General features: G+C 32.1%; 1 protein-coding gene across 1 annotated transcript in view; it reads left to right on the forward strand.

Annotated features, from left to right (window-relative positions):
* The first annotated feature begins 1,800 nt into the window (after positions 1 to 1,800).
* The window catches only part of LOC108752147, a 35,155-nt gene continuing 15,091 nt past the window's right edge, over positions 1,801 to 21,864 (forward strand). The window contains exon 1 of the mRNA XM_018492796.1: positions 1,801 to 5,068. Within this exon, the coding sequence (XP_018348298.1) occupies positions 4,873 to 5,068 (196 nt within the window). The 5' untranslated portion in view covers positions 1,801 to 4,872. The remainder of the gene's footprint in view (positions 5,069 to 21,864) is intronic.

Here is a 21,864-nt window from a genome sequence, read left to right on the forward strand (position 1 = left end):
ATTTTTTAAAGAAATATACTGATTTATTTATTTATAATATTATTATAATATTAATATTATTATAATATTAATAATATTATTAAATTATGTAAGATTATATAAGATCAAAAATTAAAGATTTCATAATACTCTAAAGGCGTTGCCTTTGGCATTTAAATGTAATAAATTGTACTAAAAATCATGAAAAGTGATATCGACCTTCAACGTAGGATTTGATGTTGAACACTTCTAAAATCTATCCACGTAATAGACTTAGAGGTGGAGACGTAAAGCCGAGCTTTAAGAACTCGTAGTTTGAAATATGAATATATGATGAAAGAAATCTAAGAGTGGAATTACTCGGCAAAAGCGGAAATCCTCACAGCTTAAATGGGTTTATGTCGGTTGTACCTGCAGTGATATATAGTACCATGCACAACGCTTAATGCATCATCTTGCATGCACGTGTTATCCTGCAGAATAATGTGTGATAATGAAATTAAATCACTCAATTATATATTTAATATTAGCTGAACATTATTTTCTAATATTGGCGAAACATTGGAAAACAATGTACAGCCATTATTAAACGTTGAATAAAAATTGAATCCCCAATATTGTTGAATCAATACTAGCTAAATATGATTAGACATTTACTTTACAGTATTGGACCGATATTGAGGTTTCAATTCTTACCTAATGTTTAATATTAGCTCTACATTGTTTCTCAATATTGCACAAATACTTTGTGCTACTAGATTATATTAATCATTTGATAATGACGTTGCGAATTTTTTATAGCAATAACAGCAACACCAGAATTGGAAAAGTAAGTCGTTACTGTAATAGATTGGAAGTCACTCATTACTGAAAACAGTAACTCATTATTCGCAATGTTACTTTTACTCGTTACTTTTAACGAATAAAATAACGCGTCGATGCATTACAAGTACCGAATTATATTTTTTTAATAAATAACGCGTAATGATGACAAGTTACTTGTCAAAGTGATTTCTCTCAGTGCAATCTTAACGTTTAGTTAGTTATTGTTACAGTCATAAACAATTGCAACGTCATTATCGAATCGTTATTATAAAAAGTATTATAACGGTAAAAGTAACGGCGTCACTATACTTCTATTCCCTATTATCAAGTCACAAATATGTAGTCGATAAACACAGGGAATCTTCTAAATAAATCACAGAATTTAATTAAAAAGTTACATTTTTACATTTTACATTAATATTTATTTACTATTTTAATTACCTTGATTCAACTATTTAAACTGTAGACGAATTAAGCATTTATCAATATTATATTATAATAATACATACTATTAACATTGTGTAAGTATGTGTGCATATAAAGAGAGAAGACATTCCTCTAAGGACATTTTCCCGACATGACATTTCGAAATTTACATAGATATAACAAGCGAATCGCTTCATTTATAAGTTATCAAAATGAGATAAGATAAAACGGTATATTTCAGTAGATTTATCTCTTTTCCTTTTATATTCAACTGATCCCTTACAGCTTCCTGTTTAAAAGTCCACCTTGTACTGCGCCCTCGGTTTAGCACAATGAAAGGAGCGAGGTGCCTCGCGAACGCAAGACAGTATCACGGAATCACGAGAGTGAAGAGTACAACAGTGAACGCGCCGAGAGACGGAGGGAGCGAGCAGATGTTACGACGAAAGGAGAAAAGGAGAAGAGGGTGTACGGTTGGAAAAAGATAGAAAATGATGGAGCGCGTTCGTTCCAGGCAACTCGGCCGCGTCGGTCGACATCGGAGCTCAGTATGCCGTGCAGCGCGCAGGCTCGCGTACACACGTATTGTCCTTTTCTCTCTCCCCGTTTTCGTTTCCGCGCGCGGCGAGTCCTCTCTTTCTTTTCTTCCCTCCCGTCTCGCGTGCGCATTGTCGATCGTCCGGTACGCACGCTCCGCGCGTATTCCTCGCGTACGTACGTATAACACGTATAGCTACGCACGACGAATATAATACTTACGTTCGTGCGTGCGCGCGCGTGCATCAAAGTAATACGCAAGTACAAATATTTCGCGGCGTAAGCTTTTTTTTTCTCCGCACGCACGCGTTTCGCGACCTACCTTTTCCTGCGCGCTCTCTACGTTGCTCTTGCGTATCCGCGAGTGCTTTAATAAGTGTATATATATATATATATACACACACACACGCACACACACACATATATATATATATATACACACATGTGTACGTGCACGTGATTTCTTTCTTTTTTTTTTTATGCATGACTACTCGCGCACAGCGGCAGACAGGTACGTGGAGGACACGTCGTGGTCGGCCGTCGCGCCGCGCATCGAGTGCACCGAGTTGACTAACGGAGTGCCGCCGCTCGCGAGTGCCGCTGCTCCGCGAAACACGGGCGCAGGTAACGCGAGGAAAATATATATACTCGTCTTCTTTTTCATGCGGGAAAGAAGAGTGTGCCGATGCGTCAGTGCGACGTCTGCGCGCGACAACGACTCGAGTCGCGTGACCCATATACACGCGACGGGTGACACGGTGACACACGGGCGAAAGTGATTGAACCGATGCGAATGGGTGCGCGCACAAGTGTCGCGAGTTTATCGCAGGAAAGAGCGGGAAAATTGAGCGATATTGGAACCGGCCCGTACATCGAGTACAGTGTACAGTGCGCGCTACGCGCGTAACAGCTACTAGCGTAGGAAGAAAGGAACGCGTGTGAACAAAACGAACGTACGTGAATGTGATCGGTGCGCTTGTTACGAAACTCCTGTAGGCCTGAGATGTGGCACAAAATGAAGCGAGCGTATCCGCAAGCGATCGATAACTATAGCGGCACTATAGTCGACTCGGTGAATAGCAAGCGGCCTGTACTACCAGCCAATCCAACCTAACGGACAACGCGTGACCTCCAGGAGCGGCGTGACGAGTAGGTGGATGGGTTCACCGACGATCCCAACTCGTTCAACCGCGCCGATGATGTTGAGAGAGAGTCGCGTGACGTTTTTGTAATACGTTCGAAGAAAGGGTTTCTCTCGGCGGGAAACAGGGAAAAGGGAAAGAGAGAGAAAGCGAAAACACACGCGCGAGGGAAAACATGCGTTGAAGACGATGCGAGTGGAAAGAAATCTTTCAGGTGATTTAGTAATGGAACGTCGTTAATGACGCGACGGTGATCGACGGAATCGATCGTCGTCCAACGATCGATCTAGCGTGCATCGCGCGCGATCCGGTATCTTCGTTCCCCTTCTCCGGAACGTTCGAAGCGGAACGCGAAGAGAGTCAAAGTCGAGGAAGAGAGACAAACGCAAGAAGGTAGAAGGGAAGAAGGGCGAGAGAAAAGAAGAGCGAGAGAGGGAGAGGGGGGGGGGAAGGACGAAGGAGAGAAACGGGGATAAAACGGAGTAACGAAAGAAGGAGAGAGAAATAGAGATAGAAAGGAATAGAGAAAGAAAGAGAAAGAAGAGATCTTATTTTTAGCAACGCCGCTTTGCAATCGCAAAAACCGGTTTCACAGAGTCCACATCACACAGAGTACAATCTACAAGAGTACGAAGAAAACCGATAGCTTTCGCCAAGGGTTTTTGAGGGAGGAAGAAATACGTATACAGATAACAAAGACACGTATATGTCTGTCTCTGTTGCAGAGATAGAGTGAGAAAAGAGAGGAACAGAGAAATATATGCTTATCAGGCACTTTGAGGTGACAATTCCCTAGGATGCGATTTCTAAAGTATTCAAAGGTATATGACAACACCAGGAATTATAGATAAAGCAGAAATTGGATAGAGAAAATAAAAGATTCAACAAACAAATTCATTGTGATATCTGATTCAAGGCTTTGTGTGTGGGTGTGTGTGTGTGTGTGTGTGTTTGTGTGTATGTGTGAATAAAGAGGAAGATACGAGGAAACAATATCACAGAATCTGGAATTCGCTTAATTCAATACGCACTTCTCATGCACTCTGCCGCACCTTATTCCCTCGAACTCCCAGCCATCAGCCACAACCACCTCTGCCACCCCTTCTTTCTTCAGGCTACCGGCTTATCGATTGCATGCGTATGTACGTGATAACGTGGTCGACACGAGATTCAATTATCGACTGTATTGACGACGACAACATTTGAGATTTCGGGATTGAAGAAACTACCTGATGACACCTGAAGAAGCTAACTGGTTCCTGTTAAAATCGTTGAGTTTACGATCAAAGTTAGACAGACAGGTCCGCAAACAATGCTGAGAATGCTTCACGATTGAGGAATCGAAACTGTATCGTTATCAACGAATCAGTTCGAGCGGTCTTCAAGAAGAAATAAGTAAAAATAAGATTGACTGACGACAAAATTTAGATTACTAATTCATTTATATCCAGAATATGGATATATATCGTACTCTAGTCTGTAATCTCTAATAAAAATCGGAAGAATCTAAACAGAATCTATATCGAAAGATAGAAGATAAAGATATTTTACTTCTCAACGACGAATAACGATGAACATAAAAACGTTGAGCATTAAATGGAAAAAAATCGATTGTCAATAGTATCGAATCGTGCTAATGCTTGAAAACACGTTTGATTTCCGATCACATTTTAGAATACCCATATTAATAATATATCGACGTATTGATGACGCGTTCGAAATTCATTTGTAATAAATTGATATCTCCAAGCTGAGAAAGGATTTAATGGGATATATTCGTTGATTTATGCAAATAATCATCTATAAATCAGCATACAATATTATCGATGAAGATACCAAAGCCATTGACATCAACGTGATCAATCCCGCATCCGCGACAACTCCGCAGAGAACTCTCGTCGTAGACTCGTCATCGACGTAAAAGCCGGCAGAACGTTATCGAAGAATACGAACGGCATGAAGAATGGCAACCAATTCTTCAAGCACTCGTCAGGGCGTAAGGGCGATCGCCACGACGACTACCGATCCGCAGCGGAGCGAGAAGCGCGCCGTCGCGGCACGGGGTGCCGCCGGCGCTCTGGCCCTGAGCGTCGTGGCTCTGGTCGTGCAATCGGCGACCACTGCGACTCCTACCTGGGGATACTTCACCAATCCTGACGGTGAGTCATTGTCCGGCGCGCGCGTGATCAGTTTTATTAATTAAACCCTGCTTTTAATATACGTGACTCATTTCGTGGCTATGTAGGCCACTGAGTTTTTTTCGCGAGCTTGGCGTGATCGATAAGCTGGCCTGAACATTTTTTTGAGTTTATTTCGGAAAAAGAGGAAACGCTAATTAAGTTCAACGAAGCTTTTATAATAATTTTACGTATAGTAACATTTTACTATTTCTTTTTATAGCTGTAACATTAATAACACTAATATAAGTGAAGGAAGAAAATTAGATTAACATACAAATAAGCGAAGAAGGTTACATTCGGTCAGAACGGATGTTGATGTCTGGTAATATTTTTTGTGTGAGAGAGAATCTTACAAGTTCAAGCAAACTGCTTCCCGATTTATTTGTCAATCCTGAAACATAGTCTTAAATTAAAAAAAGCTGGAGTACATAATGTTACAAATTAAATTGACAAGCAAAGCGATTTAATAATACTAATGCTAATGAGCATCTTTAAAATATTGTCAAGAGTTTATTGCGAAAAATATCTCAGCCAAGATTCAAACCTGGATTTCTTTATAACTATGCCTTGTGACGGGCACCTTAATTAAAATTAGATCAGCCTCAGTGGTCGAATTGGTATGACGTCAGAAAGTTGGAAGGTCAGGTTCATACTCTGGCTGAGGTAATATTTTTCGCAGATTCTCGTTAACATCAGATTATTAATATTAATAAAATTATTCGTTGATTTAAGATTCTCATTAATATCTGATTATTAATAATATCATTAATATTAATAAAATTATTCGCAAATTTAAGATTCTCATTAATATCTGATTATTAATATTCTATAAAGATGCTTATATTAGCATAAAAAATTAAATCGCTTATCAATTTAATAAGCGATATTACTACTCTATTTCTGCTCATGATTTCAAAAAGATTTCGACGCGTTGTTTGCGGAATCAGACACCTATAAAAATTTACACAGAAATTTTAAACTAAGATCCGTTTTGATCGAATGTGTAAGAATTCTTTTTTTTTATTTAATTAGATTTATTCTTATCTGTTATTCAAATTCATAAATCATAAAAAAATCATAAAACTAGATTAGTTTTGATCGACATAGCATATGATATCATTGGTATTCTAAAAGAAATTGGTATTTCAACACGCTTTTTATCATTTCTCTTTTTTGTGAATTGTGATGAATTGTTATTTATGATTAAGCTTATTAGAGAACACATCTCTAATACTTTGTCTTATATATCGAGTAATAGAGGAAATGTCATACAAAACTGGATGTCTTGCAATAATGTTCGAGTATCTCGTAGAATGATCGATAGTCAGAAATCTCATCTCGACGATGTACTGATTAGCGATGCAAGTCTTAAAGCACGTAACGGGATCATCAAAGGATATTGGATATTACGCTGTATTAGATTTATTTTCGTACGTGATAAATGAACAAACGGATATGGAATGTGCAATGACTGTCTAGTTAATATCCAAAGATAAAAGACATAAGATGAAATCGTGCTTCAAATGCAAATTGATTAAAAATGTTCTTTTATATAAAAGAGCTTTTTCTATAAATTAAAATTGATTACTGGTTATAATAAAAGTCGAACAAATTATATTTAAATTTTCAAGATTCTTCTTCTTGAAAAATTTTAATACGTTTATTTAAAAAATTACAAAATTTACTACATTGTACAAGTATTTGCGTAAGTACATTTTGTCTTGTACAAGGATAATTAACTAACGTAATATATTTATGTATCAAAAGTATTTTCAATAAAATAAGATCCTTTCGATAAATAAATATGTAATATAATGAGTATAATATTTGATAATCGAAGATATTTTTCTTTTAAAGATACTACGCAAAAATAACCATAATATATGATGACATCATTTTTACATTACGCAAGTTATGTCGATTAACAAGATTAATCAGCTTTTCTAAATTTATAGCTATAATTATACTTTATAGCTATAAATTATACTTACACTTCTTTTTTACACATCTCAAGAAACGTTCATGTCATTCCAAGACGGATCAAGGATGCACAATTATCATTGTTGTGAAATATGTTGTTTTTCACGACGAATAGTGTATTTCCAGCATCGAGAGGATTTCAACGGTTCCGCGTCGCAAGTAGAGCGTATTAAATATATTCAAGGAGCCAGAAACATTTCCTTCGTTCATTCATATCAGCCTAGTATAATCAAAACGCGTTTTACGGAGTAGTAACGGGTTTGACCCAATTCAGAGCATACGGCTCTCTATATATCGAGTCAATTAATTCCAGCAGCTCATTTTTACAGCTGCGTTACGCGTACTGCTTTTCCTCGTCTACCTTTACTTCTCGCCGACCTGTTTCTATCTTGCCTAATAGTTACAGCGGCAGCTCTGCGGAGATAGTCTCAGCCTTCGACTTCAATGCGGCGTTCTTCTCGAGAATCGCACATAATTTCTACTACGAAGTCCATCTACTCTTTGCGCAATCGCGTCAACGCGATGTTTCCTTCATTCTCGTTAACGAGAGCAATTTATCGCTTGCGCGTATACCGCTTCTCACTTATTATTACGTATTCTCCATTCCGGAATCGTCTGGATTATTCTATTGAAGCTTTAAATAGGCGAAAAATTAATTTTTAACTTTTTAAAATCTTAGTATCAAAATGATGTTATATTTTGTTTAATTTGTATGTTTTGTTATCATTACATATCACTTATTATATACAACAACGACACAATTCAAGAAACAAGGTTTTCTAGAAAATAAGTTTGATTGCTTGGAATGATTAAAACTTTAGAATATTAATTTCGAAATGTAATTTGAATATAATAACTGATTGTACAGAAATAATAATATGTAGTTTTAAAAAATGTCTTTTGTTTCCTTTATATTAATTCTCATTCTTTTTTCTATAACCAATTGCTTCTTTTATAAGTAATAATGACAATTTTTAATTATATCGTTGTTGTATAAATAAATGAGCGATACATGCTTCTCTATGAATTCTTTTATACACGGAGAGAATTTTCTTTTAAACTTTACTCTGAAAATATGGTAGAAACTGGTAGAACTGTAAGAAAAAATTCTTTCCGTGTATGAACTAAATGACGTATTGTAAGTCAATTCTTACAAATTTTCACTTATGGTGATGATTCCTTTGAATAATGAAATTTTAAGATAAATGGCTCATATATGATTAAATAAACGTGCACGTTTCTCGTCTTCGCCCGACACGAGAGGCCTATTGTCGCGACACTCATTATTCATCATATATCGTGATATAAAAGAACGATATTTCAAAGAACGTTGACGAAACGGACGTTGCTCAATAATGCGCGGTTTTCTTGAGCTAAATACAACAGCATACGTAATTTCATCGCCGATGATATTCCGCGTAGGATGCCGCGTAACGATGCTGCTAAGATTGCGCGTACCAATTGATAATCACTCCGGTGATGACACTTCATTCATAGTGCGGTCTACCGTAATAATCATGACAGAATCCGCTGAAATTCGAGCAATGCGCGAAATTAAATAATGTATATTTCCCATACGCATGATTTTCATCGCTTCCCTCCGCCATTGTCCGGATTCTCCGTTTCGCGTGTACGCATGCATATCGAGGAGCATCGTGGAAAGAAAAATAATACAATACTTCTCTCCTCAACGGCTTCCTCCGACCTGGCGCGGGAGAAAAATCTCCAGGAATAAAGTCTCTCGGTCGTGCCGAGAAATAACACGCTCCCACACTCGTGCTCCCCTCGTTCGTTCGATAAACCCGTAGCCATTATACAGCCATGTATAAACGCGTGTAACTGCGTTCAATGCGTAGCAGGTGTCTGCTACCATATGACGCTGCTGCTAAATATTGGACACGGATGTGTATATATGGTATTCCTGAAATACCGGAAATACGGAAATAAACTTTAGGAGCAGACTTTTTATTTACCTCAGGAACAAAAAGAAATTGCAGAAAGAAACCATTTTGAACTATATTTTTAAGATGAAAAAAGAAATTCATGTTAAGATTAATTATTTATGAATTACATTCTTACAAAACCTCACAGATCACAAATATTTATAATTTAGAGAGAGAATGAATTTTTTAAATCAGTAATAGAGTAGGGTATAATATTCTGTCATCTTTATGAGAAAAAATGTACAATTGAATATGACCCTAATCAGTAAAATTATTAGATTTTGATATAAACAATCGAATTTTTTTTTTATATTTTTCTTATATTTTTTTGATGTGCTGATTATTTGCAAACATTTATTTCAAATTGATCTAATGGGAATATTGTATTAAAAGTAGCACAATTTTGTCAAAATCTGATCTTTGTTTCAACTTTCAATATAACTTTTCATCAGTTTAGCTTGAAATTATTCAAGCTAAAGATTCAGCACATTAAAAAATATAAGAAATCACACACATGCATAAAAAAGGTTCCATTATTTAGGCCAAAATCTGATAATTTTACTGATTAGGATCATATTTAATTATATATTTTTTCTCATAAAGATGACAGAATATTATACTCTACTCTATTACAGATTTAAAAAATTCATTCTCTCTCTAAATTATAAATATTTGTGATCTGTGAGGTTTTGTAAGAATATAATTTTACTCATTCTCCTTTGATAATCTGTTTTATGTACAATGAATGCAAGTACTCGGAACTACTAAGGAAAATTTTTATAAATTTTAAAAAGCCTTATTTTTAGAAAATAAATGTTAATTAGCAATTTTCTTCTCATCCTGTATCAGTATATGAGATATGGTCATTTGCATACAAGATACTTCAGGTATGTAGTTACCTGTGACAAGAGCCCTGCGTTTTACAAATGGCAGGTTACACACACGCACATGTGCACTCATACATTTGTTGTTCGTCATGTAATGCGACGATGCACGTTGGGAAGCTGTTAATTATGGACAGAGAAACGGGGCTGTCGAGAAAGTTCTACGATGAAGTCGATAAACTTTAAACAACGCAGGATGCATTTCTTTCGTCTTCTTCTTCCTTATATGCGTTACGTTATTGTTACTCGTTGAATCGGAAGATCAATTATTATGATGTAATAGAAATTGTCTTTTTTACACCTTATTATGGTATACAATTATGTTTTTTACGTATTTACGATATTACGAATAATATTCTCTAATTTTATAAATAGATGTATAATTTTATCGTCAATAACAGATTTAAATATTAACTTGATCTCTTAGACATTTAATGGAAAATTATATATTATATGGCTATAACTTATTATTTTTCTAATTTAACAGCATTTATCTCTAAATTACATCTATATAATCTAAGAATTTATGATGAAAGAACGTTTCTACAATGATACGATTTCTGTAATGTTTAAAAATTTATTTAAAGTGCTTAAATGATTTTTAACTAAAAACGTAAAAAAGTTATTAAAATATTAAATCTGTTTTTCCTTAAAAAGTCATTTTATTTTAGTGAAGGAATTAAAGTAATAATAAATTAGCTAGCAATTTAATCTTATTTACAGATATAATCATACCTCGTTAATATTGAAACACCAATATCCAATTTCTCGTTTTGATAAGATTTACTAAGATTTTCAAAACCGATAAGAGACGATTTGAAATAAAGTGAAGCAAAATGACAATGAGTTTTTGATCGCGACAGATGGTTACAGACGCATCAGACATTGTTTTTCTCGCTCGTCAGCGTGCCATTATATTCGGGTCCGGTTGTTGATCGATGGAATCCATTGCTCGTTCATGTCAGATCCGATTGATGACGCGTCATGGTTGATTCCTTAGATTCCGGTACTACAACGTGACCGTGGACAAAGTAACGCACATGCGCATGGTCGTATAATGATTGAACGAGCGTAGGTACGTGTCTCGCGGTGCAAAAAGATCGTGTGCGTAGTATACACACACAAACGCGCGCGCGCGTGTATGTATATATATATAAAACGAATAAAATGTAGTAGAGAGAGAGAGAGAGAGAGAGAGAGAGAGAGAGAGAGAGAGAAGAAGGGAGGGAGGGAGGGAAGGAGACAGAGATGGAGGGTGGGAGGGAGGAAGAGAAGAGAAAGGCATAAGGTACCGCTAGGGCCAGGAGTTTTCGAGCCGGGAGTGCAATGGCCTTTACCTGGCTCTCACTCAACCTGCCCCTTCTGCGACTCCACTCTCTATACGACCTTTCTCTAAAAATTATAGTCCGCGTATACGCGGGAGTCTTATTTACTGGTACGAAGACTCGTTCGTAACGGAATATGATGCATTATTACAGGGATTCTTCATTTAAACTTATTTCCGTATGATGATGCGTTACCAAATACCTTTCAATTCGGTTGATATATATATTTCTAAATTTCATTGTTTTCAAGTAACTTGAGATGAAATTTTTCCCGAGTTTTCCAAGTGCATTGCGATATAATGCAATGAACGTCAATTAAATTTGACATAATGTATAAATGTTAATAAATGAATTATTTGAATAAAACTAATTAACAGCTTTACAAGTATTTCTTCATTTTATTATACAACATGTTAAACTTGTCGCATAGAATATTTATGTATGTTCATGTAAGTACATATAAAATACATATAATACGTAAATATTGTATGCCAATACATAAAATCATAAATGTCTATTTCTGAAATTTTATGTTAATAAATAAAAGCATTTATATTTAGATACATTTAAAATACGTTTAAAGTACATTTGAGAATTTAAGGTACATTGGAACCTAAATATATATTATTTTTCTAGCACCTGTATCCGTATCTCGGTATGTTTTTCCCAAAGTACTTGTACCTAGATGATGAAAATGAAGTATCTGGCACACACTGGTTATGATTACATTTACAGTGTACATTTCACATGTCATATCACATCATGTCATAGTAGTAGTATCACGTAGTCATGTACGAGTAGAGAACATTATAATATTTATTTTTCTATATAATAATAAGCTATATAATGATCACATTTTTTGTTTAATCTAGAATGCTATTTTATTTTTATCTAGATATTATATTATCATAGTAAGAAAAATTTTATGATAAGATAGATACTCGTATATTTTTAAAAATAATTCTGCTTTCGTATTCATTATGTCCTAATTGCTATATATTGATTGATATTTTCATGCTACGTATGATGTAACGAATGCAAATATATATCACAAATGTGATAACGTAATTTGAGGGGAAGCATGGGCGTCGTCAATCGTATCGTTTGCGCTCGACATATGTATACGAGTATACATTATACATATATATGTCGCACAATTACAATCGCAACGTGATCAATTTTATCGCCTACAAAGTAAATTGTGGTATCCATCATGACCATATTAAGCCAAATTGTGACACAATATCCGAAATTCATTGACGTAAATTGTATGATTCATTTAGTTATACAATACATTGAAGGCACGCCCACACTGTGGCGTATAGATTTGGAATATAGATTTTGGAAGCTATTGCTTTATTTCAAATTTAAAACACACACACACACACACACACACACACACACACACACAAGCTGGTTAATCTTGTAAAAGAATGCATATATGTAGGAAAGATAACAGTCAATAAATTTTTAATTACTGTTTTATTGATTTATAATAATTTTTGATTATTTAAGAAGAACGTAAATTATATTTCAAATTTATATTTTTTTACTTTAACATTATGAATATTAATGATGACTTTAATTATGATTGTTTATGCGATAATTTCACAATTTCGTGAATTTACCTCACTTCAATAACTTTAATTTAATACGAGAGGAAATGGAAACTTGCATAAGCTAATTAAATGAAAAACTAAATAACGAAAGTAGTTTATTTGATATTCATTAATATATTCATTAATATATCATTTATTGTTAATGTCTCTCTCTAATTAATATTCTATCATTAATTTAGTATGCGAAAATTGGTTAGTATTGGAGTAATAAAATAGAATACACACAATATATAAACTTTTTAATAAAGATACATTTACGTCAATACCGACGTATTTTACTTATTCAAATATCCATGTCTCGAGATTTAATCCCCAATATTATTCCGAATAGAATCCTAAGAATTTCTCTCACGGCAAATTCTCACGTGGGCGTTTGCTATTATATTATATACACGTAGATATGTAAAGTAAACGATGTGTAAAGCAAAAATAATAAAGCAAAAATTTTGGGAGAAAATACGAAAAGTTTCAACAATGCATTATCTATTGTGTGGTAAGCGTAATTACAGTAAAAACAAGTAGTTGTATCATATACGTTGTGGAATTTAATATTTTATTTAATAATAACGGTAATAATAGTAAATATAATATACATTTTCAATATACTTTCAATGTACGTATAATAAATTTATTTAAAATGCTGTGTTCCACTTATCATAGTCAAATTTTCAAAAATTTTTATCAATTGTAGTTGAAACTGATAAATCACACAAGAGATTTCGAATAGCTTACGCTTACACAAAGCCAATTTTAGATCAATTTTTTCAAAATTGAAATATTCAGAACATAGATTTTTGCTATTATTGAATTTTGTATTACAATAATTTTTTCTTGTAAAAATTTTAAAAAATTCAATGTAATTTGGGAGGTTTTTTGAAAATTTAATTACCTAAATAATGAATCTTGAAACTTTACAAATAGAAAATTCTTTTATATTCTTTTATTTTTAATTTTAGTTTCAACATTAAATAAAACTCACAAAAAAGTTGTTATTATTTGTTTTTTCTCATGTAACTGGTACACAGATTTTTATCTTTTTCTTTTTTATAATAAATGAAAAGCATTCATTCTGCTGCATTTTGTCGCGTAACATTTAATTAACTCGTGTTCAAATAAAAGTAATTTATTAAAAGTGTGTTATTAAATCTTTACCATAAGTCATCAAAACTTCCGAAAAGAAATCGTACTGTGATTACTAATAATTTAAACTACAAATTGCAGATTAAGAAAAAAGGAAACATTATCTTCTACCTTTTAAAAATATAATTTATAAATTTTGTAACTTTATCTTTTAAAACAGTTGTTACCGAGAAACTGTAAATTTTGCAATGTGTTTGATATTATGTAACATTTTATTAACGCCAAGTGTAGATGTTAATCGCAAAGTTAAACGATGTTAGATTTGCTATACAAATGTCGCGAACAACAGGAGCTATGTGTGGAATTCTTAAACGATAAATCGTACTTACTTGAAGTGCAGAAGTTCTCTAGGAATTCAACATCCGGCGGAAATGGTGGGAGTGCATTACTATGGACTGTATAGCGAATATATAGACGAACTTGCGGATATACTCGAGCCTTTACAGATACGTATAGGAAGGTGCAGTGTTACGCTTGCCTTTCGTAACAATTAAAGATAGTCGCTTTACTCTTTGTGATAACCAAAGCTTAATAGTAGGTATCTGGTAAAGGAGTCAAAGGAGTCTTAAAAAAAATGGATAGCTTTCTGCGTTTGCACTATTTATATGCTGGGGAAAATATTATACATGCTCGTATATAAAAAGATTTTGTAGCTTCTTCTATATGTATACAAAAATAATTTCTTTTATATAAAACTTTTATGTAAAACTTTATATAAAAGAAAATATTTCATTTATAAAGGATAGAAATATAGAAGAACAATTCTTTCTATAATTATCTTAAACATACAACAGATGTTTCCGTTAATGGGGAAAAATTAAGTGTATTGTATAATATATAAAAAATAAGAAAAGCATTATTTGCTTTGAATGTTGAAATCATTTGTCTTAGATCTAAATTTTGTTATAGTAACGTTTACATTTCCATAGCAATAATTATAGAATATTTTTAATAAACGTTTTTATGTATCGAACTCTATGTTATATAGTAGTTTTTATTTTTGTATGAGTTTTAGACTTAACGAATTGAAATATTAAACAATAAAATATTAAATGTTTATAATTTTGTCATATACTCACACTGTGTTTAGATTTTTATGTTTATAAAATTACATATTATATTATGATCTTTTGTAATCGACAAAAGTGTCTGTCATTGAATGATGAATCAAACGATTCATGTGAATTGTAAGTGAATCATATGTATGTATAATATTTCTCAATAGACATCGATTCCAGTAATACAGACCGCAGCAATCAGACTATTCTAATTACACTTGACTGACTTGACCAGTGATTTTTACGAAAAATATAAAAATATTCTAATTTATGTGTATTTTAAATAAAATATATACAATGATATAAATTAAAATAAGAATAATTGTTTTAATATGCAAATATATTATTTTTCTACAAAAAATATACACAAATTCAGAAATGTTTATTGTTCAGAAAATCGTCGAGAGATTAAGAAATAAGATTTTCAACACAAGTTGTTGAAGTCTTATTATTTTGAGATATAAATATGTCATAGGGAAGATAAGTATTAACAAATTTTATTTTTTTATTATTTAAAAAGAAAATAAATAAATTTAATAAAATTATATTTTTCTTGGAGATTGGAACGTACGATATTCACAAATTTTTTACACGTTGCTAAATTGAAATATAGTTTTATTACCGAAATATTGTGTGCGAATTTTTTTTTTTAGTTTACTGACGGATATGGCGCCATGCGCATTTCGCAATGATTACGGCATGTTGCATGACTACTCCCAGGTCATGGTTCGCGTGTTCGTGCCAATCGTGACGCCAAGATCTGCAGGATGTCATGCTGATAATAGTTCGTATTTAACGTAGATCGGTACCATTACGACGGTTAATCATTAGAACGACTAGACAATGTCCTCTATAGCGACTTTTCATTTTCTACTTTTTTTACATCGCCAGGGGTCAAGATTATTAATAATTATAATGTTTATATGTAGATAAGAATAATAATTTTACGTTTTTTTTTATTTTATTTTTTTTATTTTATTACTATTATGATTTATGTAAGTATTTTATTACTATTATGATTTATATAAGCACAATAGAAATACCATATTACGTTGTATTTTTATTGTGAAATGTAGTGTTTGATGACACATCAGATCGTACCATCCGATTTTACCGGATATTTCAGCAAAAAATTGTATATAGACCTTGTACACCGGATACAAACTACATAGTATTTGACACACACGCCCATTATCTATAAAATATAACTACATTTTTTGCGATTTATGACGCACGTAAAAGTATGTGTCGATATTGCGAATTCGCCTACGTTATAACGATGTAGTACCGCATACTTATAGGTCATGGGTTTAGAAGCTAATTAATCCTGTAATCCAATAAGCTTTACTTTAGTAGTATAATAGTAATAATTAATAGAAATAAAATGAAAGACGTCATAGATGAATAGGTTTCGATTAAATTTAAATACTGCTAAAAATAATTATTACATAATTACAGTTTTAAATTTTAACACTTTCATTTTTAAATATTTTTTTTTAGATTGATTGCAATATATTTGTTTTTTTTAATAAATTATATTTTATTGGTATATTTAATTTATTTCCTTCTATGCATTCTCATTTTTTATTATTTACATTTTTAGTAATTTTCAATTATTATTTATTCGATACCCATATCTTAAGACTTAACAAGAATAGGTAAGAACTTGAAAATCATTTCTTAAATAAAAAATTTATTTATTTATTTAAAATCATTTTTAATTAAAAAACTAATTTTCAAGTTCTTGTCTACTCCTTGTAAGATAAAAAACAATTAATTAACAAACTAAAACAATTAATTTATATTTAAATAAAAATTATGAGAGACTTAAAAAAATCCGTCATTTAATCGTCCAGCGTGAAAAGATAAATCTAAGAGAGAGACAAAGAAGTCTCTTCATATATACGATCAGACAATGAGAAAGATACGTACAGAAATAAAACCATATGTAGGTCGAATATAAAAAAGGACTGATATTACCTATAAAAGCACCACGTCTTTTCATGGATAACGTAAGCTACTTAAGCTTCTGGCGGAACAAAAGATTGAGACAGCTAGTTGCAAAGCCAGACTGAATTGGACATTCCTCTAACAGTAATATTTTTTCGATGGATGTCTTTTGAGAGTGTGTGTAAGCCGATATCTCTCCTAAGTTATGAAACGGGAAGAATGTTACATGAATTGCCACTATCCGCCCGAGAATATCCATTTATATTGGAAGCGAATAGCCACTTATCGTTGCACGAGATTAAACGTAATTGACTCCGCCTATGTTGCTACGTACGTCACACGGTAAAAAGATATGACATCTTGCATCCCTTAGTTTTTATCGGTCCCTTTAATCTTTTAATTTTCATTTTATTTGTCGACATATAATTCCAGTGAAAAGTAAACATTTCTTATATTGTACAAATTATCAGGACTTCCCATTGATTTTATGACATCAAAAACTGTTTGTTTTACTTTTTGAAGTAAGTTTTATTTATAGTATGTATATTTACATTTTTGATCTACAAGAGAGATTTCTTGTTGTAATTTTTCGTTACATTGTTTGGATAGAAATCATGTTATCGCGTAATAAATTGATTCATAAGTTCGATGAACTCGAAACGTGATATTGGAGATAACATTTTATTATAGTTTTACGCAGAGAATATTGCTTCTAAAAATGGTAAGCGGCATAAATGGCGAGTATTTCCACGATTGTGAATGTGATCGCGCAATGTGCTCCTTTCACTGCGCGCGGAAAATAGTGTGTTGTCTATATTTACGCACGTCGTGATCTTTTCATTCAAGCAAGCGTAACGGTCGTTCATTCACGACGCAGTATTTATAAAACATTATTACCATGTATTCCACTATTTATTGATGCTCCTACTTCGACAAAAAACAAGATGCTAATTGGAACTGCGGTGAATTAATACCTCTATTAAAACTTCAATTAAAATATAATATAATAACAGCACTTTATTAAGAGTTTGAATTTATCTTAAAAAAATATATGAAACTAACATTTCTATTAATTCCAGATAGTAATACATCTTCATTCACACTTACGGAGAAAAATATTGGAATATATAAACAATAAATATATGACGGAAAATTACTGTATATGACACACGTATTGTGACTAATTTGTTATTATTTAACCTTTAAAAAAATACAAAGATAATTATAATATTGATATTTTCTAAGAAAATTTATTTATTTATAGTTCGCATAATAATAAAATCTTTTTAATTTCATATTTGTAAATTTTTTTTGTAACTTTTTTTGTAATAAATGTAACTTATTTTTATTTATGACTTATGTTTTTATGGTCAACAAATCGTCTTTTTTCTTCACGTCTTTGAGAAGAAAGAAAATGTGTTCGAATTATTGTAATGTTATATTGTTGCTAAAAAGCAAAATCAATTTTTTTTAGATTTTAGGTTAAGAATATCTACTTTTATATATTATATACATATATTATTGCATTTATACTTGCAATTATTCCGTATGTAAAGATATTAAGATAAAACTATTTCAAAAATTAATAATGTTTACGAGATATTTTATATATTGTGATTAGATAGATTTATTTAAATATTATATGAGTAATTAGAGAAATTATATTAAATAAAAAATCATTTAAAAAACTTCCACATGGTCTTGAAAAATAAATAGATTTTTTTCGAAAATTAATACCAATATTTGCATCCCTTCAGATCATACAACTTTTATCTGGAAACATTTCATCGGGAAACATTTTCACGAATTTTTCATATTTCCCGAATATTCAACTCTCTTATTACATTTAAAATAATACATATATATCTTTTATATTTAATAAAAAAAGATTACCAAAAGAAATTATTTTGATGTTTAATTAAAAATAAAACAAATTAACAATTAAAAACGATTGATAATTTTTCTTTTATAAAAATTAAAATTAAATAAAAAATTTTGATAAATATTAACAATAATTAACCTAACTCCGATGACTTTGACCTCGACATATTGTATATTGTCAAAGTCAGATTGATCTTCAGAGGATTTTAGCCTGCACTCGTTGGTTCAAAAATTATTAACAAATTACAAAAGAAAGTTTAAAAAACTACGTTTTATTTCTGCTACAATATTAAGAACTATCTCACATCCTCTTTTCCTTGCGTAACGACTTTCGTAAAGCGAGTTCTATCTCTCTTCCCGCTCTGCCTAAGGGCGAACCACTTCCCATGCGAAGCGGGATCTATCTCATCTTCCTCTCTATCTAGAAATGTTTTTGTATTCATGCAAAGCAAGATCTACCCGCATGAAAAGTCATTATGTCCCTTGGCAGAAGGGAGGTGAGGTGGATTTAATTTTGCGTGGAACATCGGACGTTCCTCATAGGCAGGAAGGATAACGAGATGGATCTCGCTTCGTTTGAGAAGTCGTTACGCAAGAAAGGAAGAGTGTGAACTAATTCTTAACATTGTAAGACATTAAAAACATTTTGTTAATAACTTTTAGACGAATAACGAGCGTGAACTAAAATCTTCTGAAGGTCAATCTGGATCATGACCTTAATAATACTATTACTAGTATATGTCAAAATCAAGATCATTTAAGCTACATCCGTATTATTAATATTTACTAAAATTTTTAACGATTTAGTACCTAACTATTTATAAACCAGTACTTTGAGCATCCCTGGTAGGATTCCCTTGCTCTTTTACGCTGCAGAACGTAACGTATTTTGAATTTCTCGTTGAAAATAAACTGATATTCGACGATAATGATATGAACGATCTGTTTCAATGATATAACTCGATAGATCTCACAGCACTGCCCACATATGTTGCCTGCAGAATTGCTGTATACGCGAGATTACAACGATAGTAATTTATGTCGTGTAACGTCGTGCGAATGCCACAATTAGGTTTGCACTTGTTACAAGTATGTGTTGGTCGTGTGGTCGGTAATTGCGCGAATCGTATTCATCCCGAATCACGCAGTCATCGTATAATTATAGCTACATATTTCCTCATCTCATAACGTATATATGGTGCGAATGTAATGAATGTATTAATTTCAGACTGAGATTCTTGTGTTAATATGATTCGCAACAAAGCGCTTCTCTTTCGACTTGGAAACTCTTTTGACATTTAAGAACAACTATCATTGTTGCAATATCTTTAAAATAGAACTCGCTTTTAACATTTTCTATCACAGTTGGCGTCTTATAAAAGCAACAAATTTTAACATTTCTTAGTTGTTTAATTAAAATTAATTGCGAAATATAAATACATTCTGTGTGATATCTTGTTATTATTTACATTACTAATATTTATAAATTTTGTTGAATCACTTATAATGATATTTATAACACAGATCCATTAAATGTTATAAAAAAAGTAATTTAAGTTATTAATTGTTGAAATGTAATTTTAATTATAAATTAGCTTTAAGTTCTATAAATATACATATAAATAGAGAGAAGTATCATTGAAAGATTTATTATTAAGAAAAAATTTGATAATTTTAAAATAAGTATAATTAAATTTGTTTAAACAAGTGACGATTATTTAATGTCCGAGTATGGCTTTGAACAGTGTATGTATCATTAAATCAAGTGCAGGCTGTAATTAATTATAATTTGACAAACAATACAAATTGATCAGTACTTATCTGAATTCAAAGTTATTTGTGAAATATACAACACTCCACGAACACATAACTGAAGCATCGAAATAATATATCATGAGAAGGCTTAACTATGGCGTAGTTTGAATCATAATAGCAGCGACTAGATTGTGTTTATCAAAATGAGGCAAATGCACAATGATGTCGTGTATAGTATAATACTTACTAGAATATTTCAATCATTTACATTTATAATAACATGATTGTAGCATTCTTAGATTGTAATTGATTAATTCCAAGAGTTAAATTCGAATTATTTTAAGCAATCAGATTTATCTTATTTTATTATAGGATTATTTTAATAATTAACTAACTTTATCAAATACCTTTTTTAATATGATGTTTTTAAATATCTTTTTTTAATATTACGCACAATACAAATTATGAGTTAAACTAGAACGTGCTGAAATCCTTTTCTCATTATATGAAAATAAGAATACCTACGGATAATAACTTTGACATACGCCAATGCAAACATTGGCGCATGTCAAAGTTATTACGCATATGCGAATTACGTAGAATATGTTTACAGTTGGCGTGACTAACGTCAGCGGCACCATTAGCGAATTCAATGTGGAAGAACAAACGTGCTTGACCTTTTAATGTATGAACGAGGTCGCGTGGGTGTCCGCACCGCTATATACCATCTATACTCATCTCATTTATGGTAAGAGCATCAGTTTGCCCTATTCTCGTGTACGAGACAACAGCAAATGGAAAAATTTAATTAACGATGCGCAATCAGCGCAATATCATTTCTCACTGTGTTGTACATTTACATCACGTGTATAAGTTATCAGACGTTCTAGTGAGTGTATTATAGGTACAATAATTTACTGCCTAAAAATTATTAAATGGGAACTTTTGAACATTGTATAGAAATTATTACATTATTATTATTGCCTATTATAAAATGCAAATAAGAACATGAGAATACAATATGTATTTCAGGAAGTTATAACGCTAGTAAATATAAAATAAATAGAATCTACGTGCCAATTGCAAGTGTTATGAATAGTTATTAGTGATAAGATAGATTTTTCGTGATAAAAGAGAGAGAGAGAGAGAGAGAGAGAGAGAGAGAGAGAAAGAGAAAGAGAGAGAGTGCGTATATGCACGCGCTAATCTAATTATTATTGACTATATTGATCAAATGTGA

This window comes from Trachymyrmex septentrionalis, unplaced genomic scaffold (genome assembly GCF_001594115.1).
Source record: "Trachymyrmex septentrionalis isolate Tsep2-gDNA-1 unplaced genomic scaffold, Tsep1.0 scaffold56, whole genome shotgun sequence".
Taxonomy (NCBI): Eukaryota; Metazoa; Arthropoda; class Insecta; order Hymenoptera; family Formicidae; genus Trachymyrmex; species Trachymyrmex septentrionalis.